Source organism: Oncorhynchus masou, chromosome 15 (assembly GCF_036934945.1).
Source record: "Oncorhynchus masou masou isolate Uvic2021 chromosome 15, UVic_Omas_1.1, whole genome shotgun sequence".
Taxonomy (NCBI): domain Eukaryota; kingdom Metazoa; phylum Chordata; class Actinopteri; order Salmoniformes; family Salmonidae; genus Oncorhynchus; species Oncorhynchus masou.
This window is the reverse complement of record NC_088226.1, coordinates 9,754,810-9,779,683: the sequence shown is the minus strand read 5'-3', so window position 1 is coordinate 9,779,683 and position 24,874 is coordinate 9,754,810. Positions and strand designations below refer to the sequence as shown.

The 24,874-nt window shown below is 46.3% G+C and overlaps 1 protein-coding gene and 1 long non-coding RNA gene across 2 annotated transcripts; one reads left to right on the top strand and one right to left on the bottom strand.

Moving 5' to 3' along the window:
- Window positions 1-1,016: 1,016 nt before the first annotated feature.
- LOC135555563 (uncharacterized) lies at window positions 1,017-13,011 on the bottom strand. The gene is made up of 3 exons (XR_010457883.1): window positions 12,929-13,011; window positions 8,793-8,910; window positions 1,017-1,367 (listed from the first exon to the last, which is right to left on the bottom strand). It is a non-coding gene; the product is annotated as an uncharacterized LOC135555563 (long non-coding RNA).
- Window positions 12,324-23,527, top strand: LOC135555562 (zinc finger CCCH domain-containing protein 7B-like). Its single transcript, XM_064988090.1, has 23 exons — window positions 12,324-12,511; window positions 12,769-12,836; window positions 12,990-13,026; window positions 13,308-13,505; window positions 13,948-14,106; window positions 14,516-14,596; window positions 14,817-14,870; window positions 15,338-15,380; window positions 15,498-15,694; window positions 15,787-16,207; window positions 16,354-16,415; window positions 16,610-16,718; window positions 17,423-17,581; window positions 17,752-17,960; window positions 18,543-18,643; window positions 18,760-18,926; window positions 19,235-19,311; window positions 19,438-19,595; window positions 19,889-19,994; window positions 20,236-20,344; window positions 22,428-22,555; window positions 22,761-22,930; window positions 23,139-23,527. Exons 2-23 carry the CDS (start codon window positions 12,778-12,780, stop codon window positions 23,317-23,319), a joined length of 2,985 nt encoding a protein of 994 aa, XP_064844162.1. The 5' UTR covers window positions 12,324-12,511; window positions 12,769-12,777; the 3' UTR covers window positions 23,320-23,527.
- Window positions 23,528-24,874: the final 1,347 nt, after the last annotated feature.

The window sequence follows — 24,874 nt, the reverse complement described above, 5'->3', positions numbered from 1 at the left end:
CACTGCTTTACTATCTCCTTTCTGGGATACATGATCACTGAAGGGAATGTTCAGATGGATCCGGAAAAGGTGAGAGCGGTGGTGGCTTGGCCCCAGCCCATGTCTAGGGTGCAACTAAAACGGTTTTTGGAGTTTGCTCATTTCCACCTCAGTTTCATTCGGGCCTACAGCAACCTGGCGGCCCCCCTCTCTGCACTCACCTCTCCCAAGGTACCATTCACATGGTCTCCAGCAGCGGACAAGGCTTTTGGGGATCTAAAGCAGCTACTCACAACTGCCCCCATCCTCATCCATCAAATCAAAATAAAATCAAACTTTGTCACGTGCGCCGAATACAACAGGTGTAAAATGCTTACTTACAGGCTGTAACCAATAGTGCAAAAAAGGTATTAGGGGAACAATAGGTAAGTAAAGAAATAAAACAACAGTAAAAGGACTGGCTATATACAGTAGTGAGGCTAAAAAAGTAGTGAGGCTACATACAGACTACGGTTAGTCAGGCTGATTGAGGTAGTATGTACATGTTGATATGGTTAAAGTGACTATGCATATAAAGTGGGGCAAAAAAGTATTTAGTCAGCCACCAATTGTGCAAGTTCTCCCACTTAAAAAGATGAGAGAGGCCTGTAATTTTCATCATAGGTACACTTCAACTATGACAGACAAAATGAGAAAAAAATCCAGAAAATCACATTGTAGGATTTTTAATGAATTTATTTGCAAATTATGGTGGAAAATAAGTGTTTGGTCACCTACAAACAAGCAAGATTTCTGGCTCTCACAGACCTGTAACTTCTTCTTTAAGAGGCTCCTCTGTCCTCCACTCATTACCTGTATTAATGGCACCTGTTTGAACTTGTTATCAGTATAAAAGACACCTGTCCACAACCTCAAACAGTCACACTCCAAACTCCACTAAGGCCAAGACCAAAGAGCTGTCAAAGGACACAAGAAACAAAATTGTAGACCTGCACCAGGCTGGGAAGACTGAATATGCAATAGGTAAGCAGCTTGGTTTGAAGAAATCAACTGTGGGAGCAATTATTAGGAAATGGAAGACATACAAGACCACTGATAATCTCCCTCGGAGGGGAATCTAAGGGAGTAGTAAAGTGGGGAATCCAGGACAGAGTAGCGTTGCAGGAGCAGATGTGACAGTAAGGACATAGGAGCAGGGAAGGCAGCACGTGATTCATGAATCACAGTGCTACTCTAATATTCTCTCAGTTCATCACAATTACATAAGTGTCTCTAGTGGTGTCTCCTAACCAGCCTTGGACTCCCAGTCGGCCCGACGGTTATCTTAAGAGCGGGTGAGGTGGCGATGATGGGACTGGGGGTTGGCATCCTCTCACATCAAAACATACCTGAAAACAAGAGACACATGGAGAGCGAGAGATAGCATGTTTAAGCCTTGTGTTTTTTTATTTATTCTAACACTGTCAGTCATTAAACATCAGGAGTTGAAATGCAAAACTGACCCTTGATCATTATCTCTGTCAGGACCCGGTTTCGAACCTGGGTCTCCGGAGTGAGAAACAGTCACTTAACCAACTGAGCCACGAATAGTCAGCAGAACCCAGAAGATGAGGCAGACACAGCAGTACTTAAGACGGTGTATTTAATAAAGAAAAAATCCTTAAATACAAAAAATGGCAAATCCAAAAGGTGGTAGGAAAAGCACAAAAAAGGCCTCAAAAGAAACTCACAAAAAATAAAACAAAAACAAAAAACAGAATACCACAAGAGCGTCACCCGGAATCGACAAGAGTACACAGAACACTAGGGCAGGGTGCTAACATACAAACACAGAGCACAGAACTGAGGGAAACTAAGGGTTTAAATACAATTAGAGGAAATGAGGCACAGGTGCAAATAATTAATGGGGATCAAGGGAAAAACATAAGGACAAAAAGCACAATGGGGGCATCTACTGACCAAAACCCGGAACAACCCTGGCCAAATCCTGACAGAATCCCCCCCCTAGGAACGGCTCCTGACGTTCCTACCAGCTCTCTCAGGGTGGAGGACCCTGAACTGACGAATGAGGTCAGGGTCCAGGATGTCTTTGGCAGGAACCCAGGAGCGCTCCTCAGGACCGTAGCCTTCCCAGTCCACCAGATACTGCCAGGACCGCTGCACCCGGCGGGAATCCAGTATCCGGTGGACGGTATAAGCCGGCTGGCCTCCAATGACACGAGGCGGAGGGGGAGGTCTGTCTGCCGGGACAAGGGGAGAAAAAACAACAGGTTTTAACAATGAAACATGAAATGTGGGATTAATCTTAAGGGATCTGGGTAAGTGTAGGCGATAAGAAACTGGGTTAACTCTCCTGGCAACCTTGAAGGGACCGATGTATTTTTGGGACAGCTTGCGAGACTCCACCCGTAGAGGTAAGTCTCTTGTGGAGAGCCAGACTTTCTGGCCGGGGCGCAGGGTAGGCCCGGGACGGCGACGTCTGTTGGCTTGTTGTTGATACCTCTGTGAGGAACGCATAAGATTAAGACGTGTCTTCCTCCACATAAGCCGACAGCGTCTGACGAACTTCAAGGCTGAAGGCACTCTGACTTCTGCCTCCTGGTCCGGGAACAATGGAGGAGCATAGCCAAACTGACACGTGCGGGGACATACCAGTGGAGGAGGAGCGCAAGGTGTTGTGCGCGTATTCGGCCCAAACAATAAAGGATGACCATGTGGACGGGTTGTCACGAGTCATACATCGGAGGGTGGTTTCCAGCTCTTGATTCATCCTCTCTGTTTGGCCGTTGGACTCCGGATGGTACCCTGAAGATAGACTGGCAGAAGCCCCCATGAGTTGGCAGAAGGCCTTCCAAAACCTTGAGGCGAACTGGGGACCTCTGTCAGAAACCACATCTTGAGGAATGCCGAAGACTCGGAACACATGATTAATTACCAACTCAGCCGTTTCCTTGGCAGAAGGTAACTTAGTCAGAGGGACGAACCTGGCCGCCTTTGAAAACCTGTCGATTATGACTAGGATAGTAGTATTGCCATGGGATGGAGGAAGTCCAGTAATAAAGTCCAATGAGATATGGGACCAGGGTCTGTGGGGAACAGGTAAAGGATGAAGGAGTCCTTGAGGGCGGAGGTGAGAAGATTTGCCCTGGCAGCACACGGGGCAGGCATTGACGAAAGTGGCAACGTCTTCTCTTATGGTAGGCCACCAGAACTTACGCTGGATGAACTCCAAGGTGCGACCTACGCCCGGATGACAGGTGAGGCGAGAGGAGTGCCCCCACAGAAGGACCTGAGTCCTCACTGCCTTGGGGACAAACAACCGATTGGCAGGGCCTCCTTTCCGGTCCGGTTCGCTAGCTTGAGCACGTCTCACGGTATCCTCAACTTGCCACGAGATCGGAGCCACAATCTTAGCAGCAGGAAGGACAGGCATGTCCGTGTCATCTCGAATGGCAGGAGCGTAGACTCGGGACAGGGCATCCGGTTTGAGATTCTTCGACCCGGGCCGATAGGTGAGGATAAACTGGAATCGATTGAAGAAAAGAGACCATCTAGCTTGTCTAGAGTTCAATCGCTTCGCCTGCTGGATATACTCCAGATTTTTGTGGTCCGTAAGCACTTGAAACGGGTGAGAAGCCCCCTCGAGCCAGTGTCTCCATTCCTTCAATGCCATCTTCACCGCTAGGAGTTCACGATCCCCCACATCGTAGTTCCTCTCAGTCGGGGTAAGCCGGTGTGAGAAGAAAGCGCACGGATGAAGCTTCTTGTCTTCACCCCTCTGAGACAGGACAGCTCCAACACCAACCTCTGATGCGTCTACCTCCACCACAAATGGTTCATCCGTAGTCGGTAGTATCAGGATGGGAGCAGAGAGGACGCGCTGCTTGAGTCCTTGGAAGGCCGTCTCAGCTTCTCTTCCCCACAAAAACCTTGCATTGCCACCTTTGGTTAAAGCTGAGAGAGGAGCTGCCACCAAACTGAAGTTCTTGATGAACTTGCGGTAAAAGTTTGTGAAGCCCAGGAAACGCTGAACATCCTTAACGGATTTGGGGGTGGGCCAATCCGCTACCGCCCCTACCTTCCTAGGGTCCATTTGGACTCGACCGGGTTCCACTACAAATCCCAGGAATTGTACTCGGGATGAATGGAATTCACATTTTTCCGGCTTAACGTACAGATGGCTGTCTAGGAGGCGTTTGAGTACTTGTCTGACATGCTTAGTGTGTTCTTGAAGGGAGCTCGAAAAGATGAGGATGTCATCCAAGTAAACGAACACAAATATGTTAAGCATATCCCTAAGCACATCGTTTATGAGCGCTTGGAACACCGCTGGGGCGTTGGTCAGGCCGAAGGGCATCACCAAGTATTCATAGTGACCAGTAGGCGTGTTGAAAGCGGTCTTCCACTCGTCACCAGGTCTGATCCGCACAAGATGGTATGCGTTCCGCAGGTCAAGCTTAGTGAAAACAACTGCTTCCTGAAGCAGCTCGAAGGCTGTGGCCATAAGGGGTAGCGGGTAACGGTTACGGACGGTTATGGCATTGAGTCCCCGGTAGTCGATGCAAGGACGTAATCCACCGTCTTTCTTGGCCACAAAGAAAAACCCTGCTCCCGCCGGGGAGGTGGATGGACGCATGAGGCCTGCTTCCAGAGCGTCCTTGATGTAGGTATCCATAGCAGCTCGTTCGGGTGGAGATAGGGAAAAGATCCGACCCCTGGGGGGCAAGTGCCCGGAAACAGGTCGATGGGGCAATCGTAAGGTCTATGGGGTGGTAGCATGGTGGCCCTCTGTTTGCTAAACACCAGTTTGAGGTCATGGTAACACTCGGGAACTCGGGTCAGGTCGATGGATTCTAAAGACTCGGGAGTAGAACTCGGGAATTCTGGAAAATACAAGTAGCTTGGCACGTAGGACCCCACTGCTTGATAGTGCCCACAGACCAGTCGATGTGAGGGTTATGGCTGTGAAGCCAGGGGTATCCAAGGACGAGAGGGAACTCGGAACAGGAGATCAAATGAAAGTTCATCAATTCCTGGTGTTGTGAAACTGAAAGTCGCAAGGAGGTAGTGACATGAGTGACAAGTCCAGATCCCAAAGGGCTTCCATCCAATGTAGTAACCCTCATGGGGTCACTTAGAGGTTCAGAGGGAACGCCATTCTCCTTCGCCCAGACACCATCCATGAAGTTACCTGCGGCTCCAGAGTCTACCAAGGCTTGAAGGTGAAGCTTGTGGTTGTCCCAGGAGAGGGTGACTGGAATGAGCAGACGGGAGTTGGACGGATGGGAGGAGGTTATGTTTCCCGTTACAGTTCCCCCGGTCTGTACGGGACAGAGCGTTTCCCTGGAGCCCGGGACACGTGGAACGGAAATGGCCCGGTTTGCCGCAATATAGACAGCGTCGCTCCCTCATCCGACGGTCTCTCTCAGCCTGGGAGATGCGTCCAATCTGCATGGGTTCCGGTGGAGCCAGCGATGATAAAGGTGGGGACTCGGAGCTGGGACTGATAGGGGCTAGAGGTCTACGGTTGAGTTCTCTCTCTCTCAGACGCTGGTCAATGCGTGAGGCCAACTTGATCAGGGACTCGAGATTGTCCGGTGGTTCCCGAGTGGCCAGTTCATCTTGGATAGTGTCGGAAAGGCCTTTCAGAAAGCACACCGTGAGCGCCTCGTTGTTCCAGCCACTCGCTGCTGCCACCGTGCGGAACTGGATGGCATAGTCCGTCACGCTGCGCCAACCTTGATGGAGAGTCAGGAGCTGTTTGGCTGAGTCAGAACCACTGCTTGGGCCTTGAAACACTCGTTTGAATTCCTCAGCAAAGGCAGAGTAGCTGGCACAGCAGGAACTATGGGCATCCCACACAGCAGTAGCCCAGGCCAGGGCTTTTTCCGACAGCAGGGTGATGATATATGCGATCTTAGACCGGTCGGTGGGAAACGATGAGGGTTGCAGCTCAAAGGAGAGAGAACATTGAGTGAGAAACCCTTTACAAGCACTTGGATCACCTGAGAACCGTTGGGGAGGTGGAAGACGAGGTTCAGCCAGGGGGTTAACTGCCATGGGTACGTGAACTTGAGGTACTGGGACGGGAACTGTTGCCGGGGTAAGTCGATCAGATATTTGCTTAATGGAAGTCAGCATCTCCGACAGAAGATGAGAATGTCTAGCCATTAAGGCCTCTTGCTGAACCAGGGCGGCTTCGTGGCGTTGGACAGTCTCCTGGTGGTGGGACAGCGTGGCAAAAGGTCCTGGGAACTGGCTGCCTCTGGGTTCATTTTTGGCTCTGTGTTTCTGTCAGGACCCGGTTTCGAACCTGGGTCCCCGGAGTGAGAAACAGTCACTTAACCAACTGAGCCACGAATAGTCAGCAGAACCCAGAAGATGAGGCAGACACAGCAGTACTAAAGACGGTGTATTTAATAAAGAAAAAAATCCTTAAATACAAAAAATGGCAAATCCAAAAGGTGGTAGGAAAAGCACAAAAAAGGCCTCAAAAGAAACTCACAAAAAATAAAACAAAAACAAAAAACAGAATACCACAAGAGCGTCACCCGGAATCGACAAGAGTACACAGAACACTAGGGCAGGGTGCTAACATACAAACACAGAGCACAGAACTGAGGGAAACTAAGGGTTTAAATACAATTAGAGGAAACGAGGCACAGGTGCAAATAATTAATGGGGATCAAGGGAAAAACATAAGGACAAAAAGCACAATGGGGGCATCTACTGACCAAAACCCGGAACAACCCTGGCCAAATCCTGACAATCTCTCTATATGTATTTCAATGTAAAGCATCTCTTTAATAATACTTCCTGTTGACCTGACCAAGTGCCCTCTATGTAGCCAGTTCAGATATAGGAGGGGTTCACCGACACAGCTGATATGATTTAGGGAGAAGGGGAGAGAGGGATGAAGTGAAGGAGAGAGGATGTTATTGAGAAAATAAGGTAGTTAAAGAGTGTTCAACAGGAATCTGTGTGTGGGACCTCACCTGGTGTCTACACTCAGTGGCTGCAGAGTATATGCTGAAAAACATGAACGGATACACGAGGACAAACAATATAGTGTAATGATAGAAATAATTAAGTGTTTTACTATTCTCCATGGTTGGCCCACTTGCCTATTCTTTGAAGGTGGAAGAATCCACAGTTATACACCTGAGCCTGCTTACTGCACAACACAATCCATCAATCAGATTGATACATGAGTGTGTAGGTCAGGGTTGGACATTTTGGGGAATATTCAGAGGTGGAAACTTTCCGTGGAAATTAACGGGAAACTATGTGAATTAACGGGAATTTATGGGAATTAACGGAAATATATGCAAATTATTATTAATACCATTTAAACATAGATGTTTTTTGCATTGGATATAGTTACCATATCATATGGAGACAGAAACATAAACCTTTTACCTTATCATAAGTAGACATAATTGCAAATTGTTAAACCCTTCCCATAGAAAAAAAATAAAAAATGTAGTTACAAATTGAATATTAATTAAATGAGTTGACTCTTCACATAGGATGATTTCACTGAACAACAAAAGAAAGGGAATATTGAATGATCCCCAATGATCCACCGCATCTCCCAAAAACATTTTCAACATTGATAGTCTAGAAACTAAAGCTTTGGTTGTCTTCCTCTCAGGCTTCCATGTCTTCTCCATGGACATCCTCAATGTCCACCTATTGAACATCAGACTCTGAGGCCTCATCTTCACTGTCACTTTCCAACCTTGTTGAGGATAGCTCGTTGTCAGGCTCAAAAAGCCTCAAATTTGCCGTTCACCGAACACGGCCCGGAACCGGCGGGTGAACTCGGGGTAGTGATCCCTCGCCGAGTCTGGGCCATTCCCCACTGCGTTGGCCCACTCCAGGGTTTGACCCGTCAGACAGGAGACGAGGACGCTCACGCTCTCCTCCTCCGAGGGAGTCGGACGAACGGTAGCCAGGTACAACTCCAACTGTAGCAGGAACCCCTGGCACCCAGCCACCATTCCATGGTACTCCCTGGGGAGAGCCAGACGCAGGGCACCGGATCCGGATGCCGAAGGAGGGGTGGGTGGTGCTGGTGGAAGAGGAGCTGGAAGTGAGGTAGGGAGGCCACTCCTCTCCCATCGGTCCATCCTCTCCATCATCTGGTCCATTGCCGACCCAATCCGGTGGAGAATGGCCGTATGATGAAGGACTCGCTCCTCCATCGATGGGAGAGGAGGTGCGGCTGCTCCTGCTGACTCCATGCAAAAAGGTGCGGGATTCTGTCAGAGTTTTACTAGGAGTGGTGGGTTGGAGTCAGGCGCAGAGAGCAGGGTTGGTAAATCGTCATTTATTCTCCGGCACAAAACGGTCACGCCAACATACAGGGCGCATAAAACAGACCAGCCCAAACACAGGACCAGACAGACCGTAGAACACAAACATGAAAACACATCCACAACCAACAGAGTAACAATCCCGCACAAACCTAGGCGGACCTAACAGGCTTAAATAGACACAAATCAAGAAACAAAACATGGAACAGGAGTAACCAATAAGACAAAACGAAACGAAAAGGAAAAAGGGATCGGTGGTGGCTAGTAGTCCGGCGACGACGACCGCAGAGCGCTGCCCAAACGGGAGCCACCTTCAGTGGGAGTCGTGACAGTACCGGCCTCGAGGGCGACCCGGGGACAAGGCGCAGGGCGATCCGGGTGGAGGCGGTGGAAGTCCCTCAGTAATGAAGGGTCCAAAATGTCCCCCACCGGTACCCAGCACCTCTCCTCCGGTCCGTACCCCTCCCAGTCCACGAGGTAATGTAGGCCCCTCACCTGGCGTCTAGAGTCCAGAATCACATGTACAGTGTACGCCGGAGACCCCTTGATGTCCAGAGGGGGTGGAGGGACCTCCGGCACCTCACCTTCCTGCAGGGGACCACCCACCACCGGCCTGAGGAGAGACACAAGGGTTTAATACAATAGTAAGGAGGAAGCTGTAACCTTTAACACACCTTGTTTATCCTCCTCTGGACTTTAAATGGCCCCACACACTGCGGCCCCAGCTTCCAGCAGGGCAGGCGGAGGGGCAGGTTTTGGGTCGAGAGCCAGACCCGGTCCCCCGGTGCAAACACGGGGGCCTCACTGCAGTGCTGGTCAGCGCTCCTCTTCTGCCGTCCACTAGCTTGTTTTAATGATTCCTGGACGGCTCTCCAGGTGTCTTTCGAGCGCTGCACCCATTCCTCCACCGCAGGAGCCTCGGTCTGGCTCTGATGCCATGGAGCCAGGACCGGCTGGTAGCCCAACACGCACTGGAACGGTGACATGTTAGTAGAGGAGTGGCAGAGGGAGTTCTGAGCCACCTCCTCCTATGGGACGTACCTCGCCCATTCACCAGGCCGGTCTCCGCAATACGACCTCAGAAACCTACCCACATCCTGGTTCACTCTCTCTATCTGCCCATTACTCTCGGGGTGGAATCACGAGGTCAGGCTGGCCGAGACCCCCAGCCCACCTGGCCTGACGCGGATTCAATCTCCTCTCTGCGCGGATGTACTCGAGATTACGATCTGCCAATCTGAATATAGCACACCCAACTACCTCATCCCTATATTGTTATTTATCCTCTTTTGCCCCCCAGTATCTCTAGTTCCACATCATAATCTGCACATCTATCACTCCAGTGTTATTGCTAAATTGTAATTATTCCACCTCTATGGCCTATTTATTGCATTACCTCCCTACTCTTCTACATTTGCACACACTGTACATAGATTTTTTATTGTGTTATTGACTGTACGTTTGTTTATGTGCAACTCTGTTGTTTTTTGTTGCACTGCTTTGCTTTATCTTGGCCAGGTCGCAGTTGTAAATGAGAACTTGTTCTCAAAATAAAGGTGAAATAATATATATATATTTTTTAAATGATTACAATACTGGGTGGGTGGGGTGAATATATTTTATGACATACATTTTTTTTTGTTAACTAGTAAAAAGCAGCCTACAGCAGTGTGTTTAAATCATTTCTAACTTGTTAACAATTTCTGCTAGTTCGTTTTTGCTACCATGTGGGTTTTAGCTTGCTTGAGCTTGCTAACTGAGGAGTGTTAATTCACCTGTTTCCATATATGTTTCATTTTAAAGCATTTCTCTTACAAAGTAGTTGTTTAATCTAACTGCTTAACTATTTATCTGGACATGGAATTGTATTTGGGGATTTTTTTTACTCCTTTTTTTCAGATTTTTACAGGAAAATGCCAAGGGCACTATCTGATGTGGAGACATTTCACTGCAGCTAATGTAGAAGGAAAAGCTGTGTACATGTGCAAATACTGAGCCAAATCATATGTAAAGAATGCAACAAAGATGCAGAATCATCTGCCAAGTGCATAAAGTTCCCTAGCCGCGTCCTCAGAGCATGCGCAGACCAGCTGGCTGGTGTGTTTAAGGACATATTCAATCAATCCCTATCCCAGTCTGCTGTACCCACATGCTTCAAGATGGCCACCATTGTTCATGTTCCCAAGGAAGCTAAAGTAACTGAACTAAATTACTATCGCCCCGTTGCACTCACTTCTGTCATCATAAAGTGCTTTGAGAGACTAGTCAAGGATTATTTCATCTCCACCCTACCTGATACCCTAGACCCACTCCAATTTGCTTACCGCCCCAATAGGTCCACTGACGATGCAATCGCCATCACACTGCCCTATCCCATCTGGACAAGAGGAATACCTATGTAAGAATGCTGTTCATTGACTACAGCTCAGCATTTAATATCAGTACCCTGCAAAATGGTCATTAAGCTTGAGATCCTGGGTCTCGACCCCACCCTGTGCAACTGTGTCCTGGACTTTCTGACGGTCCGCCCCCAGGAGGTGAAGGTAGGAAACAACATCTCCACCCCACTGATCCTCAAAACTGAGGACCCCACAAGGGTGCGTTCTCAGCCCTCTCCTGTACTCCCTGTTCACCCATGACTGTGTGTCCATTCACGCTTCCAACTCAGTCATCAAGTTTGCAGACGACACAACAGTGGTATGCTTGATTACCAACAATGACGAGATGGCCTCCAAGGAGGAGGAGAGGGCCCTCGGAGTGTGGTGTCAGGAAAATAACCTCTCACTCAACGTCAGCAAAACAAAGGAGATGATCGTGGACTTCAGGAACCAGCAGAGGGAGCACCCCCCATCAATGGGACAGTAGTGGAGAAGGTGGAAAGTTAAGTCCCTCGGCGTACACATCACGGACAAACTGAAATGGTCCACCAACACAGACAGCGTGGTGAAGGCGCAACAGCTCCTCTTCAACCTCAGGAGGCTGAAGAAATTTGGCTTGTCACCTAAAACACTCATGAACTTTTACAGATGCACAATCAAGAGCATCCTGTCGGGCTGTATCACCACCTGGTACGGCAACTGCTCCACCCACAACCGCACGGCTCTCCAGAGTGTAGTGCGGTCTGCACAACGCCTCACCGGGGGCAAACTACCTGCCCTCCAGGACACCTACAGCACCCGATGTCACAGGAAGGCCGAAAAGATCATCAAGGACAACAACCACCCGAGCCACTGCCTGTTCACCCCGCTATCATCCAGAAGGTGAGGTCAGTGCAGGTGCATCAAAGCTGGGACCAAGAGACCGAAAAACAGCTTCTATCTCAAGGCCATCAGACTGTTAAACAGCCATCACTAACAGAGTGGCTGCTGCCAACATACAAACTCAAATCTCTGGCAACTTTAATAAATGGATTTAAGAAATTAAATAACGGCACTTTAATCATGTCTACATATCCTACATTACTCATCTCATATGTATATACTGTATTCTATACCATCTACTGCATCTCGCCTATCCCGCAAGGTCCATCGGTCATCAAGATATTTATATGTACATATTATTATTCATCCCTTTACATGTGTGTGTATAAGGTAGTCGTTGTGAATTTGTAAGATTACTTGTTAGATATTACTGCACTGTCAGAACTAGAAGCACAAGCATTTCCCTACACTTGCACTAACATCTGCTAACCATGTGTATGTGACCAATAAAATGTGATAAGAGCTTTGTTGGTGTTGACCTAGAAATAATAAAAATGTATTGCTTCAAGAGGTAAAATGAGATGAAACTACTCAATATCCCCATCTGCTGGCCTTTGCGCCAGAACTACAAAGATAATAAAATAAAAAAAGTGAAAGCTATCCTAGCTAGATTAATTTCTCAAATAAAATACAAATGCACATGTTTTAATTTCGCGTATAATTGATTACTTCCTTATGACAAGTCTAAACATGAAACATTTTATTCACAGCACACCTCACCCTACCCTTGAAATAATCTCACTAGGACCATGTGGCAGCCAAGCAACTCAAAAACAAGCTAGGGAGGGAGTTCACTGTTCAGCTGAGGAATTGGAAGTGAAACTCACATGTAAACTGTCCATGCAAAAATAACCTTGCACTGGATGGCTGGTAGCTGTACAGCTCTAAATTCTTTGTGCTGAGATTTTCCTCTGTCCATAGCAGTAAACGTCGATTTATGTGTTTTATCACCAGGTGGGTTGTAACTTTCTCGAATCGTGCCCAGCTAACGTTAGCTAGCTAGCATGAAAACTTGAGACATGGTTAACTATTTATCTAGCTAACGTTAGCTAAACAAAACAAATGTTTGGCTAAACTGGCCAAGTATTGTTTTCTCGTTGCTGTATACTTCGCACGAGCTCTTGAACCTAGTTTATTTATACTGGCTAGTTAACGTTAATTCGATTGTAGACGTCAAAATTATGTTGATATGGGCCTTTCTCTTTTTACAGTGTGCAGAGATGGACATGGACCGTCAAAAGCGCCAGGAGGGCATTCAGAACGCCCTGGGATTCATACAGTGAGAAATAAACATTTCCCCTGCAATTCCCACAAGTTTTCAACTAAATTGTAGCCAGTTGCTCTCTTCCATGTTATTCATCCTATACTCACCAACGACCATACGGCACTAGTTTACTTGTATTGATAGGTTATCTTTTCCTCTGTGTCTTAGGTCTTCTTTGCCTTATCCAAAGCCTGAAGGCTATAAGGTAGGGATTAATGAATGCGATGACTGTTCTCTCTTGACCTTAGTCTAGGCATGTCTACACCCCCTATACTGTTCCAAAGAACATGTTGTGTGCTCACAGTCATGCAGCTTGCCCTTTGCAGCGATTTTCTCCTTTTCACATTTGGTCCATGGGAAAAAAGTACCAAAAACAGCCATAATACTGATTAGACACATCCATGTCCTTTATGGCTTTTCCCTGTGTACTGTCTTTATCTCACTCCCATGCCATATTCCTCTCATCTTTCCTGAATGTCCCTCCAGGAGTTTCTGACCCAGTTGGTGTGTGACTTGCTGGATGAGGGAAATGCAATGTTCAGGGAGGGTGAGTGGCAGCAGGCCATAAAGGACTTCAGTGAGGGTGTTAACGTGGCCCACTATGCCCAGGCTGAGTCTCTAGAAATTCCCTCAGCCCTGCGGGAGAGTCTGTATTTCAACAGGGCAGCAGCCTACCACAGCATGGTGAGTCAGAGTGGTGTGTCACCAGGATTATGCATCTTTGATCCACAATATGGATGATTGAATGAGGTTCACGATTCTGTATACAAAAGGTATGAAGTCATCTCTTAAATCGAATATTTAATAGCAATTGTGTTGTAAGCAAATGTGCTGTAGTGGGCAAATATTGAATCAACGGTGAATAACCATGGCACTTTCTCTATTTCAGTATTTTGTGTTGTTGCATCACATTGTTTCATTGCATCATGTGCAACATGTTTCAGCCTCATTGAACTTTTGCCATCGTGCCACACTTCCTCAACATCCCCTTGAAGTTACAGAGCCTGTATCATCTATCATTACCCCATTCTCATTAGCCTGTATTAACCACTGTATGGCCTTAGTCTTTCACTCTGTGCTAGAACCCACACGTTACCTGTCATCTCTTTCTCTCCATCTCTCTCAGGAGGAGTATGAGCAGGGTGTGCAGGACTGTGACAGTGTGCTGGCGCTGTGCAAAGACAGTTGCAGGGCACTCTACAGGAAGGCTCTATGCCTGCGGGAGCTGGGCCGCTTCAGAGAGGCCTACAACTGCAGCACGGGCTGCCTGCTCACTACGCCTAACGTGAGTAACATTATGAATAACCCCTTTACATCAGAGGCTGTTTTCTTGGACTAAAAAAGCATGCACACCTTTAAAAGGTTAAGTAGCATATTGTTTTTATCTATAAAGTCTAGCACAACTAGCAATGTTTCTTTTTACCACTTGACATGTCATTTGGGATTCCTCATGATGATCTGCTAGTGGAGAAGGAGATTTTAATTTCATACAAGTGGATTTGTTTCCACATTTCCTTCTCTCCTTCGAATACCTTTTAATGTTTTTCAAAAGAATGTGAGAATATGTGACGAGGGGAGACCTCACACCGTACTTTTGAAGTATCATGTAGCTCAGAATAAGTGTTTGTAAAATGTATTTAATAAAAAGCGTATTTAAATGTCAATAATAATTTAAACTATTGTACTCTTTATAGGACAAACATGTGAATGAGTTGGCACAGGAGCTAGCTAACAAACTGGGCCTGAAGATACGCAAGGCCTACGTTAGCACACAGGTGAGAATCCGTTTCCAAAGCAGAAGGTCTAGATTTAAACAGCATGGCAACTTACCTTCCATGATAAGTGGCTTGGATTCAATTGTTCTCAATCTGCCATTCTCTGACCAAATCTGCCCAGGATTAAATCTCAATTTGGATTCATAACAATTGAAGTAATTCAATTTGACATTTTCTTTAGGTTGCCTCTTTATGGAGTTAGTATTTGTTTCCTTTGCAGGAGTCGGCCACATCTGAGCAAAGTAATGGGAACACAGTTCCTTTTGCAGGAGAGGCAAGTACAACAACTTTCACCATTACACTTTTAAGGTTGCACTATGCAGAAATCGCTCTGCCATTTCCTGGTTGCTAAAAATAACAGTTTGCGTAATTACAAGGTAATTATAAGCTAGTATTGTTTAGAGAATCATTGTATCATCTAAACAGCTCTGAAATATATTTTCCACAACCAAAAATATATTTTTCAGCTGTTTGAAGCTGGTGTACAAAACTGAAAGTAAAAGACGCAAAAACAAAACTTAAGAATAGGAAGCAGACAAATAGAGCACATAGAAAATATCTATCGCTTTTTAGACTTGCTTTCAAGTAGAATGATAGAAATGTGGTTATAGATCTATGTGAATTTAGTTGGGCTGCCCAAAAACTTGCCACTTAAACTGGTTGAGATTTGGAATGTACTTTGGTTTACCTGTTGATTTATTGTCACTTAAACAGCTGTTGTCTTTCTCTTTTCACCTCAAGATGTATGGCAGTGGTCTGGATTCCTTAAGTGACATTTCATCAGGTAGTAATTCTCCTGACCAGAAATTTTGAATTACCTATCACATTGTAATGTAAGGACTATCAAAGAAGATTTCTTCTAGAAAATTAAACTCACCTGTTCCCTCACCCTGTCTTTCAGTTGTTTTCTCCTGCAAGCCTCTATCTGCCGCTATCCCAGTTAGTGATGAATCCTCTCCCTCTGGTCCTCTGGTCTACTCCAACCTTCTTGGTAGTCCTGTCCAAGGCCATCGGGGGTTGCCCTTCTCTGTGCTTGAGTCAGAGCACCTGGGTGACAGTGAGCTGATGGGAGATGATCTCGACAGCCTGCTGGACTGTGTGAGTTTGTCTACTGGTTGATGTAATATTCAGATATAGCTTCCCTGAATCTGTCAATGCAACTTCTCATTCTCTCCCTCGTTCTCATTCAGATTCCCCCTCAACGTGCCTTTCCCATCATCCTCCCCAGCTCAGCTTGTGTCCCCATCCAGCTCCCATTTCCCTCAGGCCTGCCCACACCCACGCCCCAGCTCCCCCCAGCCTTCTTCAACTCAGCCATCAGCCAGCTCAACTCTCTGGACACCTTCCCAGGCATTGGTGGGGAGGATGCCCTAGGTGTGCTGAACTCTTTAGATGGCCTTGATGCACTAGACTCTCTAGATACTTTAAACAACCTGGACACCCTTTCAGATATTGGTGGTGGGGATGCCCCAGCTCCCACAACAGCACTCTATTCACTTGATGCCTTAGATGCCCTGGACAGTTTCTACCCACTTGGGGATGCAATAGCAGCCAAACCAGTGGTGGTGGGGGGAAGAGGGCTGGACTCCCTCTCTAAGTTCAACCTGCCTGGTGAGTCGATTGAGGGCGGTAATGTCTTGTTAGCTTATAGCAATGTATACATGGTTCATTTTTCTTTTAATGTTTAACACCAAGAAAGTTGTGAATATAATGTAGATGTTATAATTGATTGTTATTTGTTCTCACGCTATCTTAAGGTGCAAGAATCTCCCACAATGTTCTCTCTGCAACATGTTCGCCCAAGAAGTCCAAACACACAGTAAGCCATTTATTTCTGTCAGCAGAATTTGCTGAACTCCCTCCGGTACATTGTGTACATTTTAATTAAAACATTTATTATGCAACATTTAGGTCACATAAAACTTTGTAGATGGAGTTCACCTTTTACAGTGTCATGCTAGTTTTGCCTTGACATATTAACTTAAATGAATTTCTATTACCATGGCGATGTAGGTGGTAAAGAATGGCCAGGTCTCCTCCAAGCTCTCTCAGCTTATCATGAACCCCCTAGCAGCCACCCATGACTTCATGCAGGCCTGTGCCACGTGCTACAGCTGGATAGGTACAGTAGTGGTCATGAATAACTTGCTCTCAGACAGTGTCCTTCCCCCAGTTTACTACTTACTACTTTACTACTTTTTGTTTTTTTGTAGTCTACTTTTTCTCCCCGATTGGTAGTTAGTCCTGTCCCATTGCTGCAACTCCCGTATGGACTCGAGAGGTGAAGGTCGAGAGACATGCGTCCTCCCAAACACGACCCCACCCAGCCACGCTGCTTTTTGACACACTGTTCGCTTAACCCGGAATCCAGCCGCACCAATGTGTCGGAGGAAACGCTGTACAGCTGGCGACCGAAGTCAGCGTGCTTGCGCCCGGCCCGCCACGAGCTGCTCGAGCGCAATGGGACAAGGACATCCTGGCTGGCCAAACCCTCTCCTAACCCAGACAATGCTGGGCCAATTATGCGCCGCCTCATGGGTCTCCCGGTTGCGGCCGACTGCAACACAGCCTGGGATCAAACCCAGGTCTGTAGTGAAGCCTCTAGCACTGCGATGCAGTGCCTTAGACCGCTGCGTCACTCGGGAGGCGCCCTACTTCTAACTAATAAGACTGACAGTTTCAAGGCCATCATAGCACTGAGGTTCACTTCTCTATTGTTATCATTCTATGTCCCCCCTTAACTCCCCTTTCTCTCTCTGTCTCTCTCCCCCTATTTACCCCTTTACCTGTATATCACTCTCCTCCCTCCCTTTCTCTGTCTCTCAGGTCCAGGGGTCCTGGACTACCAGCACCAAGCAGAATTGGCCCACTGTTGTAAGCGGGACATTCTTCTGTGTAGGATCAGGGCTGCAGAGCACCCTGTCTGGAACAGGGTGCGACCCCGCCCCACGCACAATTTTACTGGGGCGTTTATGCTCTGCAAGGGTACAGAAAATAACAGTCACTAGTGTGGGAAAGAGGCTCTGTTTAGATGAAGAGAATGTGTGTGTGTCATAGGACGAATAACCCAGTTTTAATCTGTGGGAAATAGGTCCTAAAGGTTAGCGTTGGTCTGTTTGTATATGTAGTAATCTAAGTTCCTTCCCTCTGTGCAGAGGTGCTGGAGACTCAGAAGTGTAAGTACAGGGCGGGCTGTACGTTTGCCTACTGCCAGGAGGAAGTAGATGTGTGGACCCTGGAGAGGAAGGGAGCCCTGAACAGAGAGCTGCTGTTTGACTCACAGAGCCCCAACAATGACAGGCCCACACTCAGCATCAAATGCCTACTGCAGCTCCACAACGGCATGTTCATGTACCTCTGTGAGGTAGGACACACACACTCACTTGTGCCCTTACACAGACCCGCCTCCATATGTCCAAGCTTGACCAGTGAAACATGGTAGAGGGCTGCGATTCCCGACAGGGAGCGTGCAGTCAGACAGACGACTTTGGGATGAAAATATTTTTTCTTGTCCCGCCAATTATTTGGAAACGGTTGTCTTTCTGCTTTGTATGCTTAAAAGCACATGTTTTGCATTATTCACGCTCTGCTTCAACTTCAGTAGCCTACCTTACTTCTCCTAGTTGGGAGTGAGAGTTCAAGTGTGCCGAGTATGTGTGGTCTCATTGAAATAGAGTAGGCTGCCTACATGGGCGGAGCATCACTTGGCCGTTAACTTGAATGTTATTAGACTGTAGCTTACCACAGTGTGTATAAATACATATTGATAATGGAAAGAAGTGGAGGCGCTCAACCCAACGTGAGATGAGGTGCAATAAAAATGGGATGGAAAAAATCTGTCCTGCGCAGACCTCTAAAACAACCTTACTCATGCTCCCCCCTACTTCTTGTCTCTGTTTACCTCAACTTTCCCCCTCGTTCTCTTCCCCCCTTTCTCTCTCCTCAGGAGTGCTATGACAGTAAGCCCAGGATCATCAGTAAGCACAGTAAGGAGGTGCCGTCCACCTGCTCCAACCCCTGCGCCCGACACCCGTTCGACAAAAACAAGTGAGTCGTGTTTGGTCCACACACACACACACACACACACACACACACACACACACACACACACACACACACACACACACACACACACACAAACCCTCCTCCCCCCCGCCCTACAGGTGCCTGGTGTATGCAGTGAGGTCCAGCAGCGTGCACTACACTAAGATCCGCCCGCTGTATACCCAGTGCCAGTTGGACGTGTGCTATGGCTGCCAGCGAGAGGACAGCTACTCCTTTGCCCACTCTGTCATAGAGCTCAAGTGCTGGAGGCTGCAGCAAGACTCTGGTACAGTCAGATTGATGCACACACACACTCATGAACATTGTACTTGGTCTCAGACACAGAGAGACATACTTATTCCTGTGTAATAAATGTGAAAACATTTAAATGTTTTTAATGTAAAATATCTTTATTTGTAAATGTTAGTTTCTATACTAAAAGTCACAAATTTCAACAAAGTCCAGTAGGTGTCAGTAGACACTGCCATTCAATTTTGTCACAGTTGATAAACACTGTTCGTAAATAATGTCTGTAAAAAGTGATGTCTAGGCTCGACTAGGCATCACTATTCTGTGTATGTTCCTGTACTATAGGCATCACTCATGAAGAACTTGTTCAGGAATCCAAGCGACACTGGCATAAACAGGAGCGGAACATGCACAAACCCAAGGTATAATATCCCTGCTATGCTCCATCTCATAATATGGTGAGGCAACGGCTCTTGTGTAGTTTGTCTGATTCTCTCTACCTTTTGCCTCCGTTTTTGTCCTCTCTGTTTTTGACTCATTGACTATAGCCGGTGTACATGCCACCACCATCTTCATCCTCAAGTGGTGGAGGAGGCTATAGCTTGAACCTGAAGAGGAAGTTTGTTTGTGGTCAGTGCTGGAGGGACGGGCTGGTCAGCGAGCCGGACAAAGCGCTTAAGTACTGTGCAGCCAAGGCCAGGCACAGGTAGGCTGCACCCTACCTAGCATCCCTAGCCAGATGGAGGCCGGTGCTTCACTGTAGTATGCAACAATTCTATATGACTGACCACTGTTATTCACTATTGTCTATCAAATGGCCAATGTATGTTAGATGTGTAGTCTGAGATCTGTGTTTTCGTTTTTTGAATAACAATACAGACTGTTCATCTCGGGAACACAAACCAAGGTGTATGGAGCGTTTACAGCAAAGCCCTATGTAATTTAGGATAGTATCTTTCTGGAAAGTCCATCATAACTCTTACATCTCTCTCCCTGTAGTTGGACGAAGGAGCGTCGGGTGCTGTTGGTGAAGTTCTTCGAGGGAAAGAAGTGGGTGATGGTGCGGACGTTGCCTTTTGCCAAGAACTACCCCCAGCAGTATGACGTGTGTGCTTCCCCCTGCTACTTCTTATGCACGATCTGCTAGAATTGATTTTTGATAGACTCAACCAAGCATATTATCATTGTGTCTCTTTAACTTATAATGAACTATTATGTTTGTGTGATCATGGGTAACGGTATATATTGGTCAGTTGAATTTAATACTTAATCATTGACACTGTGCAAACTTGTTTCCACAAACATCCTCGCAGTCTGTGTGTAACGGCATAACGTGTCCCCCTCAGATATGTGCCCATGTGGTGGAGCAGAAGAAGTGCCACTACATTGGGAACTGTGTCTTTGCCCACAGTGAAGAGGAGAAGCAAGTATGGACTTATATGAAGAACAATGGCTGTAAGTTTACACAATATTTTTGTTCCACATTATCACCTTTGTTTACATTGATCTATGAGAGGGATTGGTTCAGATGCCTATTATCCCCGCCAGTACACATTAAATCAAATTGTATTGGTCACATACACATGGTTTGTAGATGTTAATGCGAGTGTAGTGAAATGCTTGTGCTTCTAGTTCCGACAATGCAGTAATATCTAACAAGTAATCTAACAAATTCACAACAACTACCTTACACACAAATGTAAAGGGATGAATAAGAATGTGTACATATAAATATATGGATGAGCGATGGCTGTGCGGCATAGGCAAGATGCAGTAGTCTGATGGCCTTGAGATAGAAGCTGTTTTTCAGTTTCTCGGTCCCAGCTTTGATGCACCTGTACTGATCTTGCCTTCTGGATGATAGCGGGTGGAACAGGCAGTGGCTCGGATGGTTGTTGTCCTTGATCTTTTTGGCCTTCCTGTGACATCGGGTGCTGTAGGTGTCCTGGAGGGCAGGTAGTTTGTCCCCGGTGATGCATTGTGCAGACCTCAATACACTCTGGAGAGCCTTGCGGTTGTGGGCGGAGCAGTTTCTGTACCAGGTGGTGATACAGCCTGACAGGATGCTCTTGATTGTGCATCTGTAAAAGTTTGAGTGTTTTAGGTGACAAGACAAATTTCTTCAGCCTCCTGAGGTTGAAGAGGCGCTGTTGCGCTTTCGTCCCTACGCTATATGTGGGTGGACCATTTCAGTTTGTCCGTGATTTGTACGCTGAGGAACTGGACTTTCAACCTTCTCCACTACTGTCCCGTCGATGTGAATGGGGGGTTGCTCCCTCTGCTGTTTCCTGTAGTCCACGATCATCTCGTTTTGTTGACGTTGAGTGAGAGGTTATTTTCCTGGCACCACACTCCGAAGGCCCTCACCTCCTCCATGTAGGCTGTCTCGTTGTTGTTGGTAATCAAGCCTACCACTGTAGTGTTGTCTGCAAAGTTGATGATTGAGTTGGAAGCGTGCATGGCCACGCCGTCATGGGTGAACAGGGGAGGCCTGAGAACGCACCCTTGTGGGGCACAGTTTTGAGGATCAGCAGGGTGGAGATGTTGTTTTCTACCTTCACGACCTGGGGGCGGCCAGTCAAAGTCCAGGACCCAGTTGAACAGGGTGGGGTCGAGACCCAGGATCTCATGCTTAATGGCGAGTTTGAAGGGTACTATGGTGTTAAATGCTGAGCTATAGTCAATGAACAGCATTATTACATTGGTATTCCTCTAGTCCAGATGTGGTAAGGCAGTGTGATGGCGATTGCATCGTCAGTGGACCTATTGGGGTGGTAAGCAAATTGGAGTGGGTCTAGGGTATCAGCTAGGGTGATGACAGAAGTGAGTGCAATGGGGCGATAGTCATTTAGTTCAGTTACCTTTGCTTTTTTGGGAACAATGGTGGCCATCTTGAAGCATGTGGGTACAGCAGACTGGGATAGGGATTGATTGAATATGTCCGTAAACACACCAGCATCCTGGTCTGCGCATGCTCTGTGGGATGCCGCCTGGGCCGGCAGCCTTGCGAGGGTTAACACGTTTAAAATGTCTTCCTCACGTTGGCCACGGAAAAGCAGAGCCCACAGACTTTGGTAGCGGGCCTTGTCAGTGGCACTTTATTGTCCTCAAAGCGAGCAAAGAAGTTGTTTAATTTGTCTGGGAGCAAGACTCCAATGTTCGTGACGGGGCTGGTTTTCTTTTTGTAATCCGTGATTGACTGTAGACCCTGCCACATATGTCTCGTGTCTGAGCCGTTAATTGCGACTCTACTTTGCCTCTATACTGACGCTTTGCTTGTTTGATTTGTCTTGCAGAGGGAATAGCTGCACTGTTTTTATTCGGTTATGTTTCCAGTTGCCTTGCCATGATTAAAAGCGGTGGTTCGCGCTTTCAGTTTTGTGCTAATGCTGCCGTCAGTCCACGGTTTCTATTAAGGAAAAGTTTTAATAGTCAGTGGGTACGACATCTCCGATGCACTCGCTCACCAAGTCAGCGTACATCAAAGTATATGGATTAGTATTGTTACTTACGTTCCTCTTTGAACCTGTTCCTGAAGTGAAGGATATGCAGCAGATGTACGACATGTGGCTTACAAATCAAAACCGTCCGGCGGATGACACCCTGACCACCCAACACATAGAGGAGAAGCAAATTGTCATGCCAACCGACTATGCCGAGCCAATGGTGAGTGAATGCACTTACTCACAAAACCTGTTTGTTTGATGTAGAACGCAAACAATACATTCACCTATCTACCATTATCAAGAAGGACTACATTTTGATAGTGTGTGTGCGTGCATCTTCATGCAATGTATGCGTATGTCTGTCAGTACGTTACGCATTCATACACATTATGAAGACAGTTCTACTGTGCGCGCGTGTATTCTAGAGCGGCTTCCACTGTCGTCTGTGTGGGAGGCATAGTAACAGCGAGCGCCAGTGGCAGCAGCACATCTCCTCAGAGAAACACAAGGACCGTGTATTCAGCTGCGAGGGAGAGGATGAGAGCCTCACCTGGACATACCGCTTCCCTGGACTCCGCCTCGCCCTTTGTCCCAGGTAACACTCGCCCAGAATCACAGTACTGGGTCTCAATACTGTAGTTCCTTTCTCATTACCCATCAAGAGATGCTCTGTATATGCACACAGAAAACAACTGGGATATGGCAGGGTTCACTTACCAAACCCTTGTCCTATTTGTTCCTATCAAATTTTATCGGTGCACAGTGATTGACATATGCATAATATAGATCAATGTGATTGACAGGCTGGAGAGTGGCTGTCTCGAGGGGGTGAGCTGTGACTACGCCCACAGTGCTGAGGAGCTGGTGGAATGGCAGGAGAGGCGGGAATTCCTGCGGCGGAAGCTGGCCAAGGCCCGTGAAGACATGCTCATCATGCCAGACGAGTTTGACTTTGGGAAGTACAACTTTCTCCTGCAGGACTGAAGCCCCTGTCCTCTATGTGAGACACTTGTACCTGTCAACAGACAGCAGTCGTCTGTTTTTGTTGAAAACCCCGGGGGGTATTTTCTTCATTAGTTTGGTATTAGTTAACAGTTTATACCTGTTTTGAGCTGGTTAGGACTGCAAGTGCCTTATTTGTCCAATATTTTCAAAAGGGCTTAACAAATGAGATCTTGGTGCCTAATTTGGGTTTGGGAAAAAGTAATTTAGCACTGCCATCAAATATCTCCATTATTAGTCTGTTTAGTCTATGTATGTCTTATTGAGGGATATTAAGAAATCATTTAAGCTTGCGTTCTGATTGGACTCTTTATTACAACCCTCAAACATTCACAAATGTTCTTCCATCAAATGAAAACCGATTTGCTGGAAGGCACAAGCTATTCACTTTCACTTTGTTAATGTGTCTTATGCCACTTAAAGCTGCAATGTGTAACTTTTTCGGGGACCTGAGCAAATTTACATAGCAATGTTAGTTATAGAGCTGTCATTCTCATAGAACAGATCATTCAATGTGCCCTATTTCTATGCTTAATGTTCTTAAGTTTTGTTTTTGTACACCAGCTTCAAACAGCTGAAAATACTATATTTTTGGTTATTGGAAAGATATTTCACAATTAAGATGGTACAATGATTCTCTACATTTGCTTGTTTTGTCACAAACTGAAATTAGGCAAAGTATTTTAATTTTAGCAACCAGGAAATTGTGAGTGATTTCTGTATATTGTATCTTTAAAGAATTTGCTGCTGCCATTGTAGACAGACAAACATTACAGAATGTGATCACAGTAATACAGGGGTACTGCAGGATGTTAATGGAAATATATAAAAACACATTTTATTTCAATGTTTTATTCAATATTGTGAGCAACAAGATTAAATTTTTTAAAATTAGACATACAATATGAGGATAATACCTTATTTCTAATGATGTGAACTTTATTTCTCAACTCCTAATATTGAGCTAATTGCACTCACAGGACAGTGTTTCTCCTATATTCATTTAGCAGCAGTGGCTCACCACTCCAAAAAATATGATTAAACATTTTCGGGCTGGTAAAATGTTTTCAGTGTAAACATAAACAACTAAACTAGAAAATACATAATGGGGCTATATATTTTAAATAAGATAATTTAAGAACAACCACCAAAATAACTAACATAGAAAGGGAAAATCTCAAATTCAAAACATTTCATGGAATTAGATTTGAAGTCACTCCAATGGCATAAGAACATGTCGTACGCCATGGCAAAATGGGTAGAATTTCAGAAAATTTGCTTAAACTATAAATTGTCTGTCAGCGACACACATATATGCCGGAGTTGGCATGGGTTTGAAACCTGCCCACTACCCTTTGACTCACCCTGCCTTTCACATTGTACTCTCTTCAATAAAGCAAAAAATATGAAAGGAATGGGACTGCCACACTCTTTCAAAAAAAAATTGCTTAAACTTAATTTTCTCTCAGCCTGATGATAAAATGTGTGGAATTGCAGGAAACTAGCTTTAAAACGATAACATTTTCTCTCCGCCTCA